Source organism: Motacilla alba, chromosome 2 (genome assembly GCF_015832195.1).
Source record: "Motacilla alba alba isolate MOTALB_02 chromosome 2, Motacilla_alba_V1.0_pri, whole genome shotgun sequence".
Classification (NCBI taxonomy): Eukaryota; Metazoa; Chordata; class Aves; order Passeriformes; family Motacillidae; genus Motacilla; species Motacilla alba.
In genome coordinates, this window is record NC_052017.1 from 10,242,784 (window position 1) to 10,257,436 (window position 14,653).

General features: G+C 39.0%; 1 protein-coding gene across 3 annotated transcripts in view; it reads right to left on the minus strand.

Annotated features, from left to right (window-relative positions):
- Positions 1–433: 433 nt before the first annotated feature.
- Positions 434–14,653, minus strand: part of LARP4B (La ribonucleoprotein 4B) — a 57,255-nt gene continuing 43,035 nt past the window's right edge. For all 3 annotated transcript variants that reach the window (XM_038123785.1, XM_038123776.1, XM_038123767.1), the window contains 5 exons: positions 14,109–14,154; positions 10,927–11,091; positions 6,895–7,016; positions 6,167–6,278; positions 434–5,634 (listed from right to left, as the gene is read on the minus strand). In XM_038123785.1, coding sequence (XP_037979713.1) covers positions 5,353–5,634; positions 6,167–6,278; positions 6,895–7,016; positions 10,927–11,091; positions 14,109–14,154 — 727 coding nt within the window. In that variant the 3' untranslated portion in view covers positions 434–5,352. The remainder of the gene's footprint in view (positions 5,635–6,166; positions 6,279–6,894; positions 7,017–10,926; positions 11,092–14,108; positions 14,155–14,653) is intronic.

Genomic DNA, 14,653 nt, shown 5'->3' on the forward strand with positions numbered 1-14,653 from the left:
TGCTGGTACAACAAAAGCTGCTGACCTATTCCAAGCCCTCTTCTTTCCTGGACACTTTTCAGAGCAGCCAGCGTGCAGATGTGAGGGAGCACACAGGAGGGAAGAATGGCACAGCTGAGGCCAGCCAGCCTCTTTGCAGCATTTCTGTGCTTATTTGGCCCAACAGCTCAGGAACTGTATTACATGTGCCCCTTCCATAGGAACTAAATTTCTACCAGATCAATTTATGTTGGGCATTGAAATATATCCCACGATGTTTACCCATGATGAGTGGAGGCTGCAGTAAGCGAGCTACCATAACCAGATGGCATCAGACTTATTCTCTCAAAAGCAGAGATGAAGTGCATAGCGTTGCTTTCATCTATACACCAGCAGAATTTGAAATTCAATCCCTTCCCTGACTTAAATGGTTGCAGTCATAAAAGCTCAGCTATACCAGAACAAGAGGTTTTATTATAAAGGTTTGTGAAGTAAAAGCATATTAGAAAACTTAAAACTTCATGAAATCTTATTTTCTAAAAAAAAGCCTTAGGATGAAAGCGTAATGAATCAGTTTCTGTGACAGTAAGTAACCTTTGGATGCTCAAATTGCACATAATTTTCTACATTCACTCTTTCTCATCATGCCCAAGAGGACACAAAACCATGTGTTTAGCATGAACATTGCTGCAGCCATCACTGAACATGACTTTTTATTGAGGAAAATCAGCACAAAGAGGACACTGCCCAGTTTTGTTGTGCAAACAAATAGATCCCCAAATTTTGTGAGAGCTGGGGTGGTCCTCCACAGCCACATTAGACAGTTATGGCAACTTTGCTGACAAATTTCCATGCATTTTTTACACATTAAGTGGTTGAAAAATTTGTCCAAGGGCAGAACAGGATACTCCATGTTCAAGTGAAAACTGGTTGCCTTCAACTACTTGTAGCCCAGGTCACCACCAAAGCCCAATGGTTAAGTGAATTTTCCAGCCTGGAGATGCTCACAGTGCCCAGTGCAGGCTGGTATTCCTGTGTTGGCTTACTCTGCTGAGCAGACAGTAGTGAGGAAATAGAAGCAGTAACAGTCTAACCTGTCCAGGAGCTTACAGAACCATCAGCATGAGGAATAATACTGCAGTACTTCCCAAGATGCATATAAACCACAGCAATTGTTAATATTTCCATGCTTACATCCATTGTTATAATTGGTCAGATATAGCTGTGTAAGAGAAAAACCTCAACAAAACAAAACAAAAAAGGGAGTGGTGGGGTGGTGTTTGAATTATTTCCAAATTATTCTTTTATGTACACAGAGGATATCACAGAAACTCAAAACTCTTCTTTCCTAGATGCAAGACCTTCTTCGAGAAGAACTTCCAACACCAGCTAAAGCCAAAAATAATCCCAAGACATCTCCAGATTCAAATGCCGTGCAACCAAAGCATCAACCCAAACATTAAAATCCATATTTAGGACCAAGTCAACACCTTATCTAATAAATTGATGAAACCCATGAATAGAACCTTCAGTAAACAGCACATCAGCTTTTGTGTTTGCTTTAAAAAAGTTAAACAGTCATAGTTACCTAATAGAGAAAGACACTGCAGCCTTCAGAGATATATCACCGAGGTTCTTGCTGCTGATACAGAGCCTTAGGTGATGGTTACAAGAGCTGTGTTGAACAGGAAAGCAAAAGGGTTTCTTTTCCCAAAATTAGAAATATACAATTTCCAAAAATGGGAGCAAAAGACAAAAGGTAATGAAAAATACTGCTGAAGAAATGTTTAATTAAAAAAATCAGGAATTCAACAGTGCCTAAATCTTTATTTTTCATAACCTACATATTTTTTTTTTCAAATTAGACAGTTTTACATTTTTATGACACAAAAGGAAACTTAAATTACTGATAGTTTACATGTAAGCTTGATTCCAGTCTTAATGGAAGAAGAACAAAAACAAAAACCCTCAAAAAGGCTCCCATATTACACTTCTATTTTGTGAATTGGCAGCTGTTAGGTCTCCTCAGAAATCTTGGATTGTCTGCTGCTATTAGTGTAATAGGTTTCGAAGCACAAAACCCCTACCTGTAGCTGAAGGAGATACAGAGATAGGTGTGCACCATTACAGTCAGCTGTTGCTCCTGATACACTGCCCCACACTCCAACAAGGGCCTTCCATGCCAAGGGCTCAAGGCTTTGAAGGACAAGGCAGCAACATAAAAAACTTGCCACTGCTCACACGTTTCTAAGTGACAGTGTCACAGGGTGGGACTGATCTTGAAATTACATTCAGTTTTGAAAGCAACTTTTTTTGTTAAATTCCTGGAAGAACCTCAGATCCCATTTTGACTTGTTTTCAAAATGAAAAGCATCACCACACAGTTCTAACAGTGTAAAATGCCAATTTTAATTACTGGATCCCTGAACCTTGAGCTCAGCTACTGCTTTTGGGAGATTTTTAATTTTAAAAGCTATGTTTTAATCCCTCTCTGTATCATAGCAACAGTCTGCATGCAACTTCACAACTCTACTCCGAAAACTCCATTTTGTCACTGCGGGGGAGGGGGGAAATAAATCTCAAAGCAAAATACAGTAAGGAGAAGTTGTATTGTATATTACACAGCGATTTGGCGTGTCACTTTTTTTTTTAAAAAAGCTATAAAACCACATCAGAGGAAGGTTTAAACTTTAGATGCAACAGACTGTTGCTGGGTAAGCAGTAATTACAGTGTATTGACCTATCACAAATGGCAGCAGAATACATTTAGAACAGCACAACACATCCCACTGGTCTCAACAGATCACCTCGGGCACCGGCCGAGCACCGGGACGAGCTGCTCACAGCTGCTGGAAGGGACCACTTGCCACTGTTTGCAGCTGGTAAAGCCTTTCACTTGCAGCAGACAAACAAAATGAATCATACAGCTGGCCTAAACCATACACAAATCTAGCTACCGCTTTCACTGCCGCTGGGGAAAGGAGAAGGGGATAAAAATCAATGACAGAAGTCGTTGAGCAGTTTTGGTGATGGTGTCGGGGTCCTATCTCCTCCCACAGCATTCACAAAGTGCGCTTTTGAACAGGAAAAATCAACAGACTCCACATGCCCTATTTTGACCAATTCTGCAGCATACAACAGGCTGGATTTACAATGCCAACTAGTTAACAATTGATGCTTGTAATAGGAAATTTATCAGGAGTCCACTTCTATAGTTACTTTACAGTTCTGTGAACCACGCATTGATACTCTTGAAAGCAGACAAGTAAGCTTCAGTGTATATTTTTGCAGCAGTCAAGTTTTTCCCCAATTAGACTTGATTTTTATTAATGACTTAAAAATTACAGTTTGACTGCTGAAATTCATTATTTACATTGCAGAACACTTTTGAATTGGTTAAATTGTTTGGTTTTAAAGGGACTTTAGGAAAATATTTGAGGGCTTTCAAATAAGACTTTCGTTCCATTTCCCTTTTGCAGTGAAGAGGCAGAGTCAGTTCAACACACCAGAATAAAATAAGAAAAAGAAAAAACAACAAATTAAAGTAATATTCAAACCACAACATTTAGTTTATCTACATCCAGCTCAACAGCAACATTTATAATATCAATAATTTTTATCAGATTTTTTTCTTTAGGGTACCTTTTTATATGTTCTGATTATTTACAACTGTACAAGCAAAGCACACACTTCCAAGTGCACATATTTAATACAGTATTGACTATTTGCATTTACAGGTTTTTCAACAATCTGAAAAAGATCAACTGTTTAAGATCTTTAAGGTATATTACAAAAACTGCTGCTAGTTCCTGTACTACAGTATGTTTACCCAGTAAGACCAGTGACAATAGATACATACTGTAACTGAGTAATTCTGTATGCCATTCATGCTAACCCTCCACGGGGTCAGACCTCATTAACTCTAAACTGTCTTGTACAAAAGTTAAGGCAAAGTCATTTTCAAGTTTAAATAAAATTCAAGTCTTTAAATATTGGATGGAAATAATTCTTTAAAAAAATCAGTTGTTTAAATAAACATTTTGTGGAATAAACTGTACTGTCATAGTCAGCAGGAATGAGTTTTGTCTGAACTTCCTGCAGTTTAAACACTTAAAGAAAAGCTTTAGGCATTTTAAAACAAAAATAATTTATATTCAACTTTATTAGAAACTTGCTAATTTAGTGCATCCTTGTCCTTCAGAAAGCGCATCACTTCTAAAGTAAATAAGTGTGAGAAACCTCATCCCAGAGGTAAATATCAGGGATCTCTTCCTCCACCACACAAAACAAACACCATTATCTCACGTCTTGGAAAATTTAAATCCGTATGCCAATGCTTGTAGTTACAGGAAGATGTCAACACAAGGCTGACTAAGATATGAACTCTTTCAAAGAGCACTTGGGGCAAAGTTTAAAAAAAAAGCCTACACAGAGCACAGGGGTAACCAGAATATACAGCGCTGACTCAGTTAACTCCCTTACAAGCACAGGGAAGCTAAGGTTATCACAAGAAGGCTACTCTGCTTTCTCCTGATAACATCCACTAACAGGCTTCACCACCATAGAAGCTCACAGACTTGATTCTTTCTATTCACAATGTGCTTTGTATTTGCAAATTATAACATCAGTTTTATTCTGGAGTGAGAAGATGGTTACTTGCTTGCAGTAAGTCAAAAAAGGAAATATTTCAGAAAGACTGCTATGGTGCCCTGTAGAATTAATTTTTTTGTGTGCAAAACATCAAAAAAGGATTAAGTTTTTAAAAATGCTAGAAACAGCTACTCATTTAACCTAAAAGTGCAAGTTCGTTTGCTGACACTTAGTACAGCAGCCCAATAAAAAAAAATCTTCAAGGTCACATACTAATTTGTAAAATATATCTACTTTCTTGCACTCTACACACTAGCTGCCGTTATCAGTCTTTTGGACACTAATTTAGATATGTACTTGCAGACCAGTTCATTAAAAATATTGCAGCAGCATGTTTCTGCTTAACAGTTTAGAAAAAACTCACTATACAGAGCTTGCACTCACACAGCCACAGAGAGGCTTAATAGAAAGTTGATTTTTTTTAAAGACAAATATTTTACATCTTGGAAAAAAAAAAAAAAAATCACACTAAGCTTCACCTCCAATTAAGCACCAATCTAAATGTAAGATTTAGAACAACTATCCAGAAATACCCAGAAAAACAGAATGCTTGTTCAAGAGGGGGAAAAAGTATTTCACAAAAAAATAACTTGCAGGCATTGTTACATGCCTTGTATCACTGCAAGCTCCTAACCAGCAACTCATTCTCAGGTATCTTAGTGGGAACATGGGTTTAATTTGTGGGAAACAGACCTCTTCTCAAATCCCTCCCAGGTGTTATTTTCACTGAGGAGATTTTGGAGGGGTACTCTGTTCTTTATTTAAGCGTTTGCCAACGGCTGGAGGGGACGATCTGCGTCCTGACTGTCTTCTCTGGTCTTTGGGTTGTCCAGGATGTGACTTTGCAGGAGGAGGTTCTCTGTTTTTCTCTATTGTTTCTGTGGGCTTTTTTTCTTCTTTCCCACATGCTACAGTGTTTGGCTTCTGTTCTTTCTGGGGTTGCAATGTAGGAGGATCCTTAGTTGTTCTCTGGCAAATTTCCGCATAACTAGGTTTTCGCAGTTCCTGGGAAATCAGAAACAAACAGGACAGAGTTAAACAAAGCATCCTGAGGAAAAAAAACTTTTATGAACAAAAAAGGGTGAAGTCCTGTCCCAAAAGACTGCTGCACTTAAATATGCAGATGAGGGTTTGACTATGAGGTTTACAAAAGCTGCAGAGACAATAAACCTGAAGAAAACGTAAAATGTGAAACAGCATGCCAGAAAAACGGGGTACTGGCACAGGGCAAAATACTTCCCCTTCAAACTCTAAACCAGCTGAAACACAAGGAATACTCTGGTTTCAACATCAACATACGTATTAATACTTCTACCTCAAAGATACTACCAAGATTCAGATAAGGAGATCTCCTTTGCACTGTTAATTGCATAATTCTATTGTGCAAGTAATCATGAAGCCAAACAAGCAAATTTAAAGCAGCTGGACAAATTCTAGGATGCTGGGCTCACATGATTAGGCAACACTGGGTAGCAATAAATATTCTGTTAAATGCAAACTGCATCATGAAGAAAAAGTGAATAATAAGGTCACTTACTGTGGCAGCCCCATTGACTTGTACCGATTTACATGCAGTACTCAGAGTGGAAGAAGAAAGTCTTTCTGTACTCTGTGTCTCTCTCTGCTGTTTATCCACAACTTTGGAGTCCCTGTAATCATTCAGTAGGATGCAAGGCTCATGAAAAGTGAAACTTCAGGATAGATGAATGGTTTAATAACAGGTCTAAAAAGTCTGAGTATGACTGCAAGTAGTTACAGCTATAACTTGCCTAGCACATGATGACTAGCATTGCATTAAAAATGCTATCAAAAATAGAAAAAAAAATATTCCTGCGCAATGTGACACTACCTCTAATTTGTCATGTTCTAATAGCATTTAGTTACTCAGCTGTTTGATTTACAGGTTCCATATAAAGCGTTACAAAACCTTTTTTAATGGTATGGACACCAGTACTGCCCACAGGGCCATGGGTTTGGTCTCTGTTTCAAAGTTATCTAAATACAAGACAGTAAGGTATTCATTAAACAACTTCTACTCACAGAAACTAAACCACAACACTAAATTTTCTTCTGCTAAATGACTATTATGATTGAATCACTATTATGGTATTGTTCAGAAATTAAGCTTTATTGCCTTTACTAACAAAATATTACTTCTTTCATTGATTAAAATTTTAATAGCTATTTACATTGTTCTGCCTGATGAAAGAAAATGCAAATGTGATGCAGAGCAGAATAATTATACCCATGTAATTAAGTGCTTACTCAGTAGGCTGGGGTGGCGAAGGAGACCTTTCAAAGGTCCTGGGCAATGTAGAAGAAACTGGTAACGGCTCTCGAGGAATTCCTGATGGAATAGTGTTTGTACTTGCATCCACATTAATGTTCTGAAGGAGGAGAAAAGGCACAGAAAGACAATGAAAATATCCAATTAATATGGTCTGCCTGAAAATTAGCACAATGAGGAAACACTTCATAGTTTGATTTATACTGGTAAATTGACTACAGGAAGGTACAGAAGGAGTCAATATATATATTGTAATGAACATGTTATTTTTTCCTTTTCATTTATTTAGAAACACAGACAGATAACACACTGGGGTTATTTCCAAAGAAGTTAGAAGCTTAAATCCATTTGGGACATATCTGAATGACAAAATCACTTTGAATCATTAAGATTAGAAAAGACCTTTAATCAATCATCACCTTGTCAACTAGACAATGGCACTAAGTGCCACATCTGGTCATTTCTTGAACACTTTCTAGGGTGGTGGCTCCATGACTTCTATGGGCAGCATGTTCCAACACTTAACTTGCCTTATAGGAAAAAATATTTTTCCTGACTTTCAACCTAAACTTCCCCTGGCACAGCTTGAGGCCATTTCCTTTGCCCTGTCTCTGGTTGCCTGGGAGAAGGGACCAACCCCCACCTGGCTGCAACCTCTGTTCAGGCAGTTGTAAGGAGTGATAAGGTCTCCCCTGAGTGTCCTTTCCTCCAGGTTACATAACCCCAGTTCCCTCAGCTGTTCCTCCTAACTTGTGCTCCGGACCCTTCACCAGCTTTGCTGCTCTTCTCTGGACACACTCCAGTACCTCAATGTCCTTCTTGTACTGGGGAGCCCAAAACTGAACACAGGATTCCAGGTGCAGCCTCACCAGTGCCCAGGACGGGGGAACAATCACTGCCCTGCTCCTGCTGGCCACACTATTGCTGATCCAAGCCAGGATGTCATTGGCTTTCCTGGCCACCCGGGCACACCTGGCTCATGTTCAGCTGCTGTCACCCCCAGGTCCCTTCACACAAGGCCTCTTTCTAGCCGCTCTGTCCCCAGCCTGTAGCATTCCCTGGGATTGTTGTGAGCCAAATGCAGGACCCAGCACTTGGCCTTATTGAACCTTACACAACTGGCCTCAGCCCTTCAATCCAGCCTGTCCAGACCCCTCTGCAGACCTTTCCCTTCCTGCCCTCCAGCACATCAACACCCTTGCCCAACTTAGTGCTGTCTGTGAACTTACTGAGGGTGCCCTCGATCCCCTCGTCCAGATGAGGTTATTAAACCAGACTGGTCCCAATACTGAGCCCTGGGGAATACCACTAGTGACTGGACTTCTTTCCACCTGGAAATTCTGCACCGGCTGGTGACAAAGTAGGCTTTGCGCCTGTTCACATAACCACAGGCAGCCTATGAAGACAAAAGTCTTCTAGTGCTGTGCACTAAGAACTGTGCTCTTCAAAGCTCTAATTCTGTATCATCCCAATATAATGATTTGCTACCAAGCTTCCAATGACTTTTTCCATAGCCCTCAAAAGATTCTGCTAGTGCCACGTGATATTGTGCTTCCACATAAATGCCAAACAGGTTCAAGATGCATACATTAATTTAAATGGTCACAAAATAAGAAAAGACAACTTTGTATGCTGATAAACGTATATCTCACATTTATAATAATTTTGTTTGCTTTAAAGGTTTGCTTTAAAGGGCTTTAAAGGTTCTTTGTATTGCTTCTGACCTGTCTCATTCTAAAAACTCTAAACCCCAAAGAGATTCTGGTATGCAGAAGGGGAAGCAATGGGAGAACACAAGCTCAGAAGGAACAAGATAACCCTCCTTTTCCCCCAGCCAAGACACCATTCAAAAGGGCATAAACCCTAACACTCCTATGGTCACTGTTATAAAGGAAAATGGTATTTGATGGCACTGTTCTAAAATCAGGCAGCATAGATTACTGCGGTAGATCTAAGCCTAGTTTGATTCAAAGTAAAAGACTGTAAAAGGTGGATGTTTAGAAATAACAGAACAGCTTTTACAGTTTTATTCAGTGTAATAGTGTGTGCAAAGGCTTGAAATTGCAAGCTGCTGAGCATCCTGACCCAAGTGCATCAGAACGTGTAGGTACACGGTTAAGTGTGAACAGCTTCAAGTCAAGCAGACATTCAAGAGCTTTTCCTTGCCAAAACACTCAGCCCTTGATCTGACAGTGCTGCACTTCCTAGTAACAAAATGTGGGATGATTATTACCTGCCATTCCTCAGAGCTACTTCTAGAAGAGCATCACTAAGCAAAGAGCATAAAATGTGATGCTTGCATAACAACTGCTAGAAATGACAGACCTTCAGTCCTCTCAGCTCCCATACATTGGACTCGCCCATCTATATGAAACAAGGGAAGCACTGTGTAACTCAACATCAGTGCTTTGTAACACCACATCAAGTGACATGAAAAAACATTGAGATCAAGGTGAAAAGCAGCCTGTATACATTGGCAAGACTCATGTTAGCTCAAACAGCTTTGTAACAGAACACAATCGCTCTTTGGAGCCAGCTGCTGTTATCTTACTCTTTGCTTAAATGCCAACAAGGAAAGGCAGCATAATCCCTTTTTTTCCACACAATGGTACAGAGTAACTCCTGTATGCTGGAAAATGAAACTGGTAGATTGAAGGATGCTTTTTAATGTGACAGTGCATTGCAAGTATCACAAAGCATAAGTGCCTGACTGATATGAAGACTGCCTCTACAGGAGAGAAGTGTAAGTTCTTTACCATAAAGTACAAAGCAAGTACTAGATCTGTAATGGGGGAACAAAGGGTTTTCAGCTGCAGCATTAAAAGCAAGTGCTGGAATTATATTTAAAAACTAAAATACAATAGTCAAAACCCACTTTATAAGTAACAGAGGTAAAATACTTCATAATTAATAGATCTTAGCCAAGAACAGGCTACCATCTGTAGTACTGGCTGACAGTAAGGAAAACACTGCTCTTACCATGGTTCTGAACTGCACATTCCTGCTAAATGCAATCCTGGAACATAGCAGCCCCTCCTACCACTTGCAGAAGACAGAGAGATGGCTTCTCTGTACAGTCACTGCCTCGGCTGCAGGCTGCCCCGCTGCCTCCCCCTTTCTTTACCAACCCCTGACACATGGGCACCAAAGAAAACATTCTAAACCCAGCTTATTGCAGGAGAAGACACTGGAGGACTGTGATGTTTCACCATGTCACTTTGCACTGCTAATCCAGGGCTTCAGTTCTTCAGTTGTGGTACAGCTAGAAAAACACAAGTTAAATTTGAGCTATCAAAAAAAGCCAATTCAGACTTTCATAGCCCAGAGAATTCCACACTGCAGAGGGTTATTTGAGTTTTGCTGGAGAAGAACATACTGTCACTCACAGATGGCATGGCAGAGACAGTTCTAAGAATGAAATCTATGAAAAACTACTGAACATTAATTTTCAACTGCATCTCTACAGCAGTGGTTGCCAAGTTATTCTGGTGTTTTTTTATCTTTCTGAGCAATTTGACAAGACAACACTGGGATCCAGCTGGTTTTGGTAGCAGTTCTTGTTCCAGCTATGATGCCTAGTGTACTGAGATTATGTAGGCAGCTTCTTTATTTTGGTGCTTAGAAGTTTGTCACTTTAAAGTGTTATATATAGAACTCAGAAGTCTTACTTTCAAGCAAGAAGGAAAATGTATCACATACTTTTCACCTGAGTCTATCAAAAAGCCTGAGGCAGTTATGTACAGCAAAGAGCATATTTTCTAATCTCTGCTATTAACATTTACTTACTAAACTGGTGCCCATATTCCACACCATTTCAAAGAGAATACCCAACAAATTCTAAGATACAAGTGAAGAAGGCAGCAGCACATCATTTGACAAATTATTTTTAAAGACCATTTCTTACAACCCATGTAAATCCACAAGTTTTTCCATGTATAGACCACCAAATCAGAAAACAAGAGGTATGCAATTCTTTGTTTTCCCCACAAAAATGAGCATCCACTACTCACTCTTTCTTTTGACGTTCCTATTACCACACTGGACAGTCTGTTTTCAAACAGGTCTTCAGTCTTTAAATTGCCAGCAGCCCCGGGTAATGGAGGAAAGCTAGATAAACCCAATTCAAAGCTGGGAGATGGAGGTTTTGGGGGTGGTGGAGACTGTGTTTGGCCTCTCTGGAATAGAAATAGCATGTTGGGGTTACTGTGGTGCATGACAGATAAGATATGCAACTCTAAACTGTATTTTGCACTTGATTTGTATCAGCAAACCCCTGGAGAAGGCTCCCCCATCTCATCTCCCAAAAACCCCATAGAGTACTGAGGAACAGATGCTTTAAATTTCCACTGTTGCCCTTAAAATATTCAATTATTATTTAAATGTCATGGTATATGCATCAGCTTTAGGGACACTGACACAATAAGAAGTTCTCACCGACTCTTCCTTAAGGACAGACACACTGACACAGAAAGGAAAACAGACTGGTTTATGTATCATCATATGGTGAACACATAATGCCCTTTTATGTACAGTTAGTAACATCCTAAACAAAAAGACAGGAGTCAACAAGAATCTTATTTTCAGATATATGAAGACAGGGCAAGACAGCATGCCTTTTATGTAGTACAGACATTAACAATTTATATCTAATCGGTATTAATCTATGTTGTCACTGTGTAAAAATAGAAAGGTAAGTGTCAAAACTATTTTTGAAACAGAGATTTTCTAACTATATCTAAGAAGAAAACCAACGTCTCAAGCAAAAAACAACACCTGTGTGCTAAATGCAACTATTTTTGCACTACAGAGAGCAGTTCAAGAGTTAAAAATACCACAGTTTAAGATCACTTGTGAGAACTGCTGGTAAGGATTTGTAAGTTATTTTATATTTACACAGGAAAAATAAAACTCCTTTGTAATACGCTGTAACTGAAGTTACCAATTAACTTCACCTACATCATGTAAACAAAGAAGTTTTTCTTCAAAGAACTGTTTCTTGACTGTGCTGAGGCCTGTGCTAAGATGATCTCTGCTGCAAAATACCAGACACAAACCAATCTCTGAAACAGTTCCTATTTTGAAAAGGAAAATACGAGTATATAGTCAAGATGGTGTGAATGTGAGAACAATGCTTCTGAACAAAAAGAACAACAGATATAAGACTATTTTCAGGTCTTTTCACAAACTACATGTAATGTCCAAAGAATTGTGTGTCAAGAGGCAAGTAGGGAAAGAAAAAATACAGAAGCAAGAACAACTGCAACTCCAAGCACTGCTACTGACCCAGCACTACCCCCTGGAAGAATGCTACAGCAATGGAGACTGCAAATCTCCAAAACTGAAGTCAGATGACCTGTCAAAGGTCAGGGAGAGAGACTACACTAATCCAGCTCAAACTGCAAGAGGAACAACTCCAATTTTTAAGTCATTCTTCAAATCACAGCACTTGCCCCTCTTAAAGGGGACTGCAGCTCTGCAATAGCAAATGCTTTTATGTTATATTTTAAGTTACACAGTTGAATTCTAAAACTCTCAAAACATTAAGAGTGGCATTAACACCTTAAATTAGCAGGATGAGGGAGGACTTATATGAATTTTAAGCTAACTACATAAAATTTCTCAAGTTAACTTCTCATAGGTTCAGTACTTGGCTTATGTCTACAGCATCAGCAACAATCTGATCAAAAAGTTTCATGCTCTTTTTCATGCAAACATGCATACAACTCTATATTTTTTTCCTTTAAAAAGAAAAATCTTCTAAAGAAGTCATTACTCCATTCAAATATACTGGTTTTAATGGTGTCCTGTGTACACTATCTAATTGCTACAGCATTACACAAGAAATAGGATACTGGATTCAATTATTTCCACAGTCTAAAAGGGGAAAAATTTTAATCTTCTCCTTCCGAGTACACTTCCTTACAGTCCTGGGTGTGCAGCAGCTCTCACCTCTGCTCAAGGTGCAGCACTGGGCACTACAGAAAGATTCTTGGCCCAGAAGAGACTGGAAGGAATCTGGCTGCACAGGCTGCAGTTACAGCCTGCTGCTGACAGAAGGGAACTGTGGGTCTCCAAAGAAGTCACATCTACCAGTTTTTACATTCAAAGTTCAAATAATCTCTGCAGTCAGCTCTGTCAGAAGTGCTGCTCTACTCAGGGAGGTGTCCAAGGTAATCCTTTCACTCCAGTCGCTCACACCTAACCTGTACCACTTCCTTGTTCATTTAAATATACAAAAAAGTTAATAGGAAAACTTCACTCTAAAAATTCAAGCAGCTTTGAAATGGCAAAAGGAAGAAGTACCGGGAATCCTACAGTCAAATCTGGTCTCACTGCCTATGGGAAGTTTGATGAGAACTAAAAGCAATCAAAAGGAAGGAATCACTTGCTAAACTTTCCTGCTCCTTTCTCCTAGTTCATTCAGGCCAATCAACAGCAAGAGCCACAAACACACATATGCAGTGATTCCAGACCTTTAGGAAAGTGTTATGGCTCATGCAGTAGTGTTACTTTATTGTAACACGAATAAGGAAATAACCTGGTTCAGCTTCATGAATATGCCATGTGTGCCAAAAGTGAATTGCAAAGAAACGACTGTTTTTATCACACCAAACCTTAAATCCTACAAAAACATGGTTTTTTCTCTTCTACACTTAGTGCAGCCTTTCCAAGTACCAAGTCTACTTTTGTATTAATCTTGAATTTCAGTTTCCCAAAATCACAGTATTTTAATAGTGTTAGCATACCCTTACCTGGTGGCATTTGAAGAGGCATTTAAGAAAATGAACTGACCCCTTCATAACAAATATTTTTGCTACACATTATGCCACAAGGATCTATAGAATGTTCTTCACTGTCACCATGACTGATAATGAAGTATCAAGTGTTTTGAACTTCAGCTGTTTAGCCATTCCTGAATGTGAACATTGGCATATTGACAAAAACTGATGTGGAAATTTTTTGCTACTATAAGAGTAATTTTAACTTTTCCCTGACTTCTGCATTATTGGAAAATCTTCTCTGATACCCAAATGCAGTAAAGTCATGTGACTAATGAGCTGCTGTCTTCAATCAACTGTGATGTTCAACTGCTTCTGCAGTAACTTCTGTCCCCTGCTACTCCACATAATACCCACACTCTTGCCTTGTTACCCTGCTTTTATTAGAGACAAATAAGATCATGAACACTCACTGTAAACTTGTCCTCCCTTTTCTTTCGGTAGCCGTATGAGTTTTTCCTAAGGGAAAGAAGGCAGATATGAGAACCTTGCCTATAAATGGATGGAAAGCAGTTAATGAAAACAGGAGAAATTAATTCCAATTGCTATTTCATCCATCTTCATTCTACACAGGTTATTAAGAAATGTTTTAGGGAAAAATTCCTAGCAAGCTGTCCTTAAAATAAAGGGATATATCTTATGCAAGTCAGGGTAAGAATACACTGCTTACAAGTAATCCCTGTGTTAAAAGCATCTCAGTAGAGATTACATATAAGGATTAGACAAAATATTACAGTATCTAAATAAGGGGGTGAAGAATTTTTGTATACCGATGTAACTTCTCAAATACAGCTAGCTATTTTCAATCCAGGTAAGGCTCCTTCAAAACATTTTTAGCACTTTTCCCCCAGCCCTGCTTCAGGTAAAGCCTGTCCAAGCAGCACAGTAAAATTTCCAGTGCATTCTAATTCAGTTTCAATATATTTTCTAAGTTAGTTTGACTTTTATTATTTTAAAT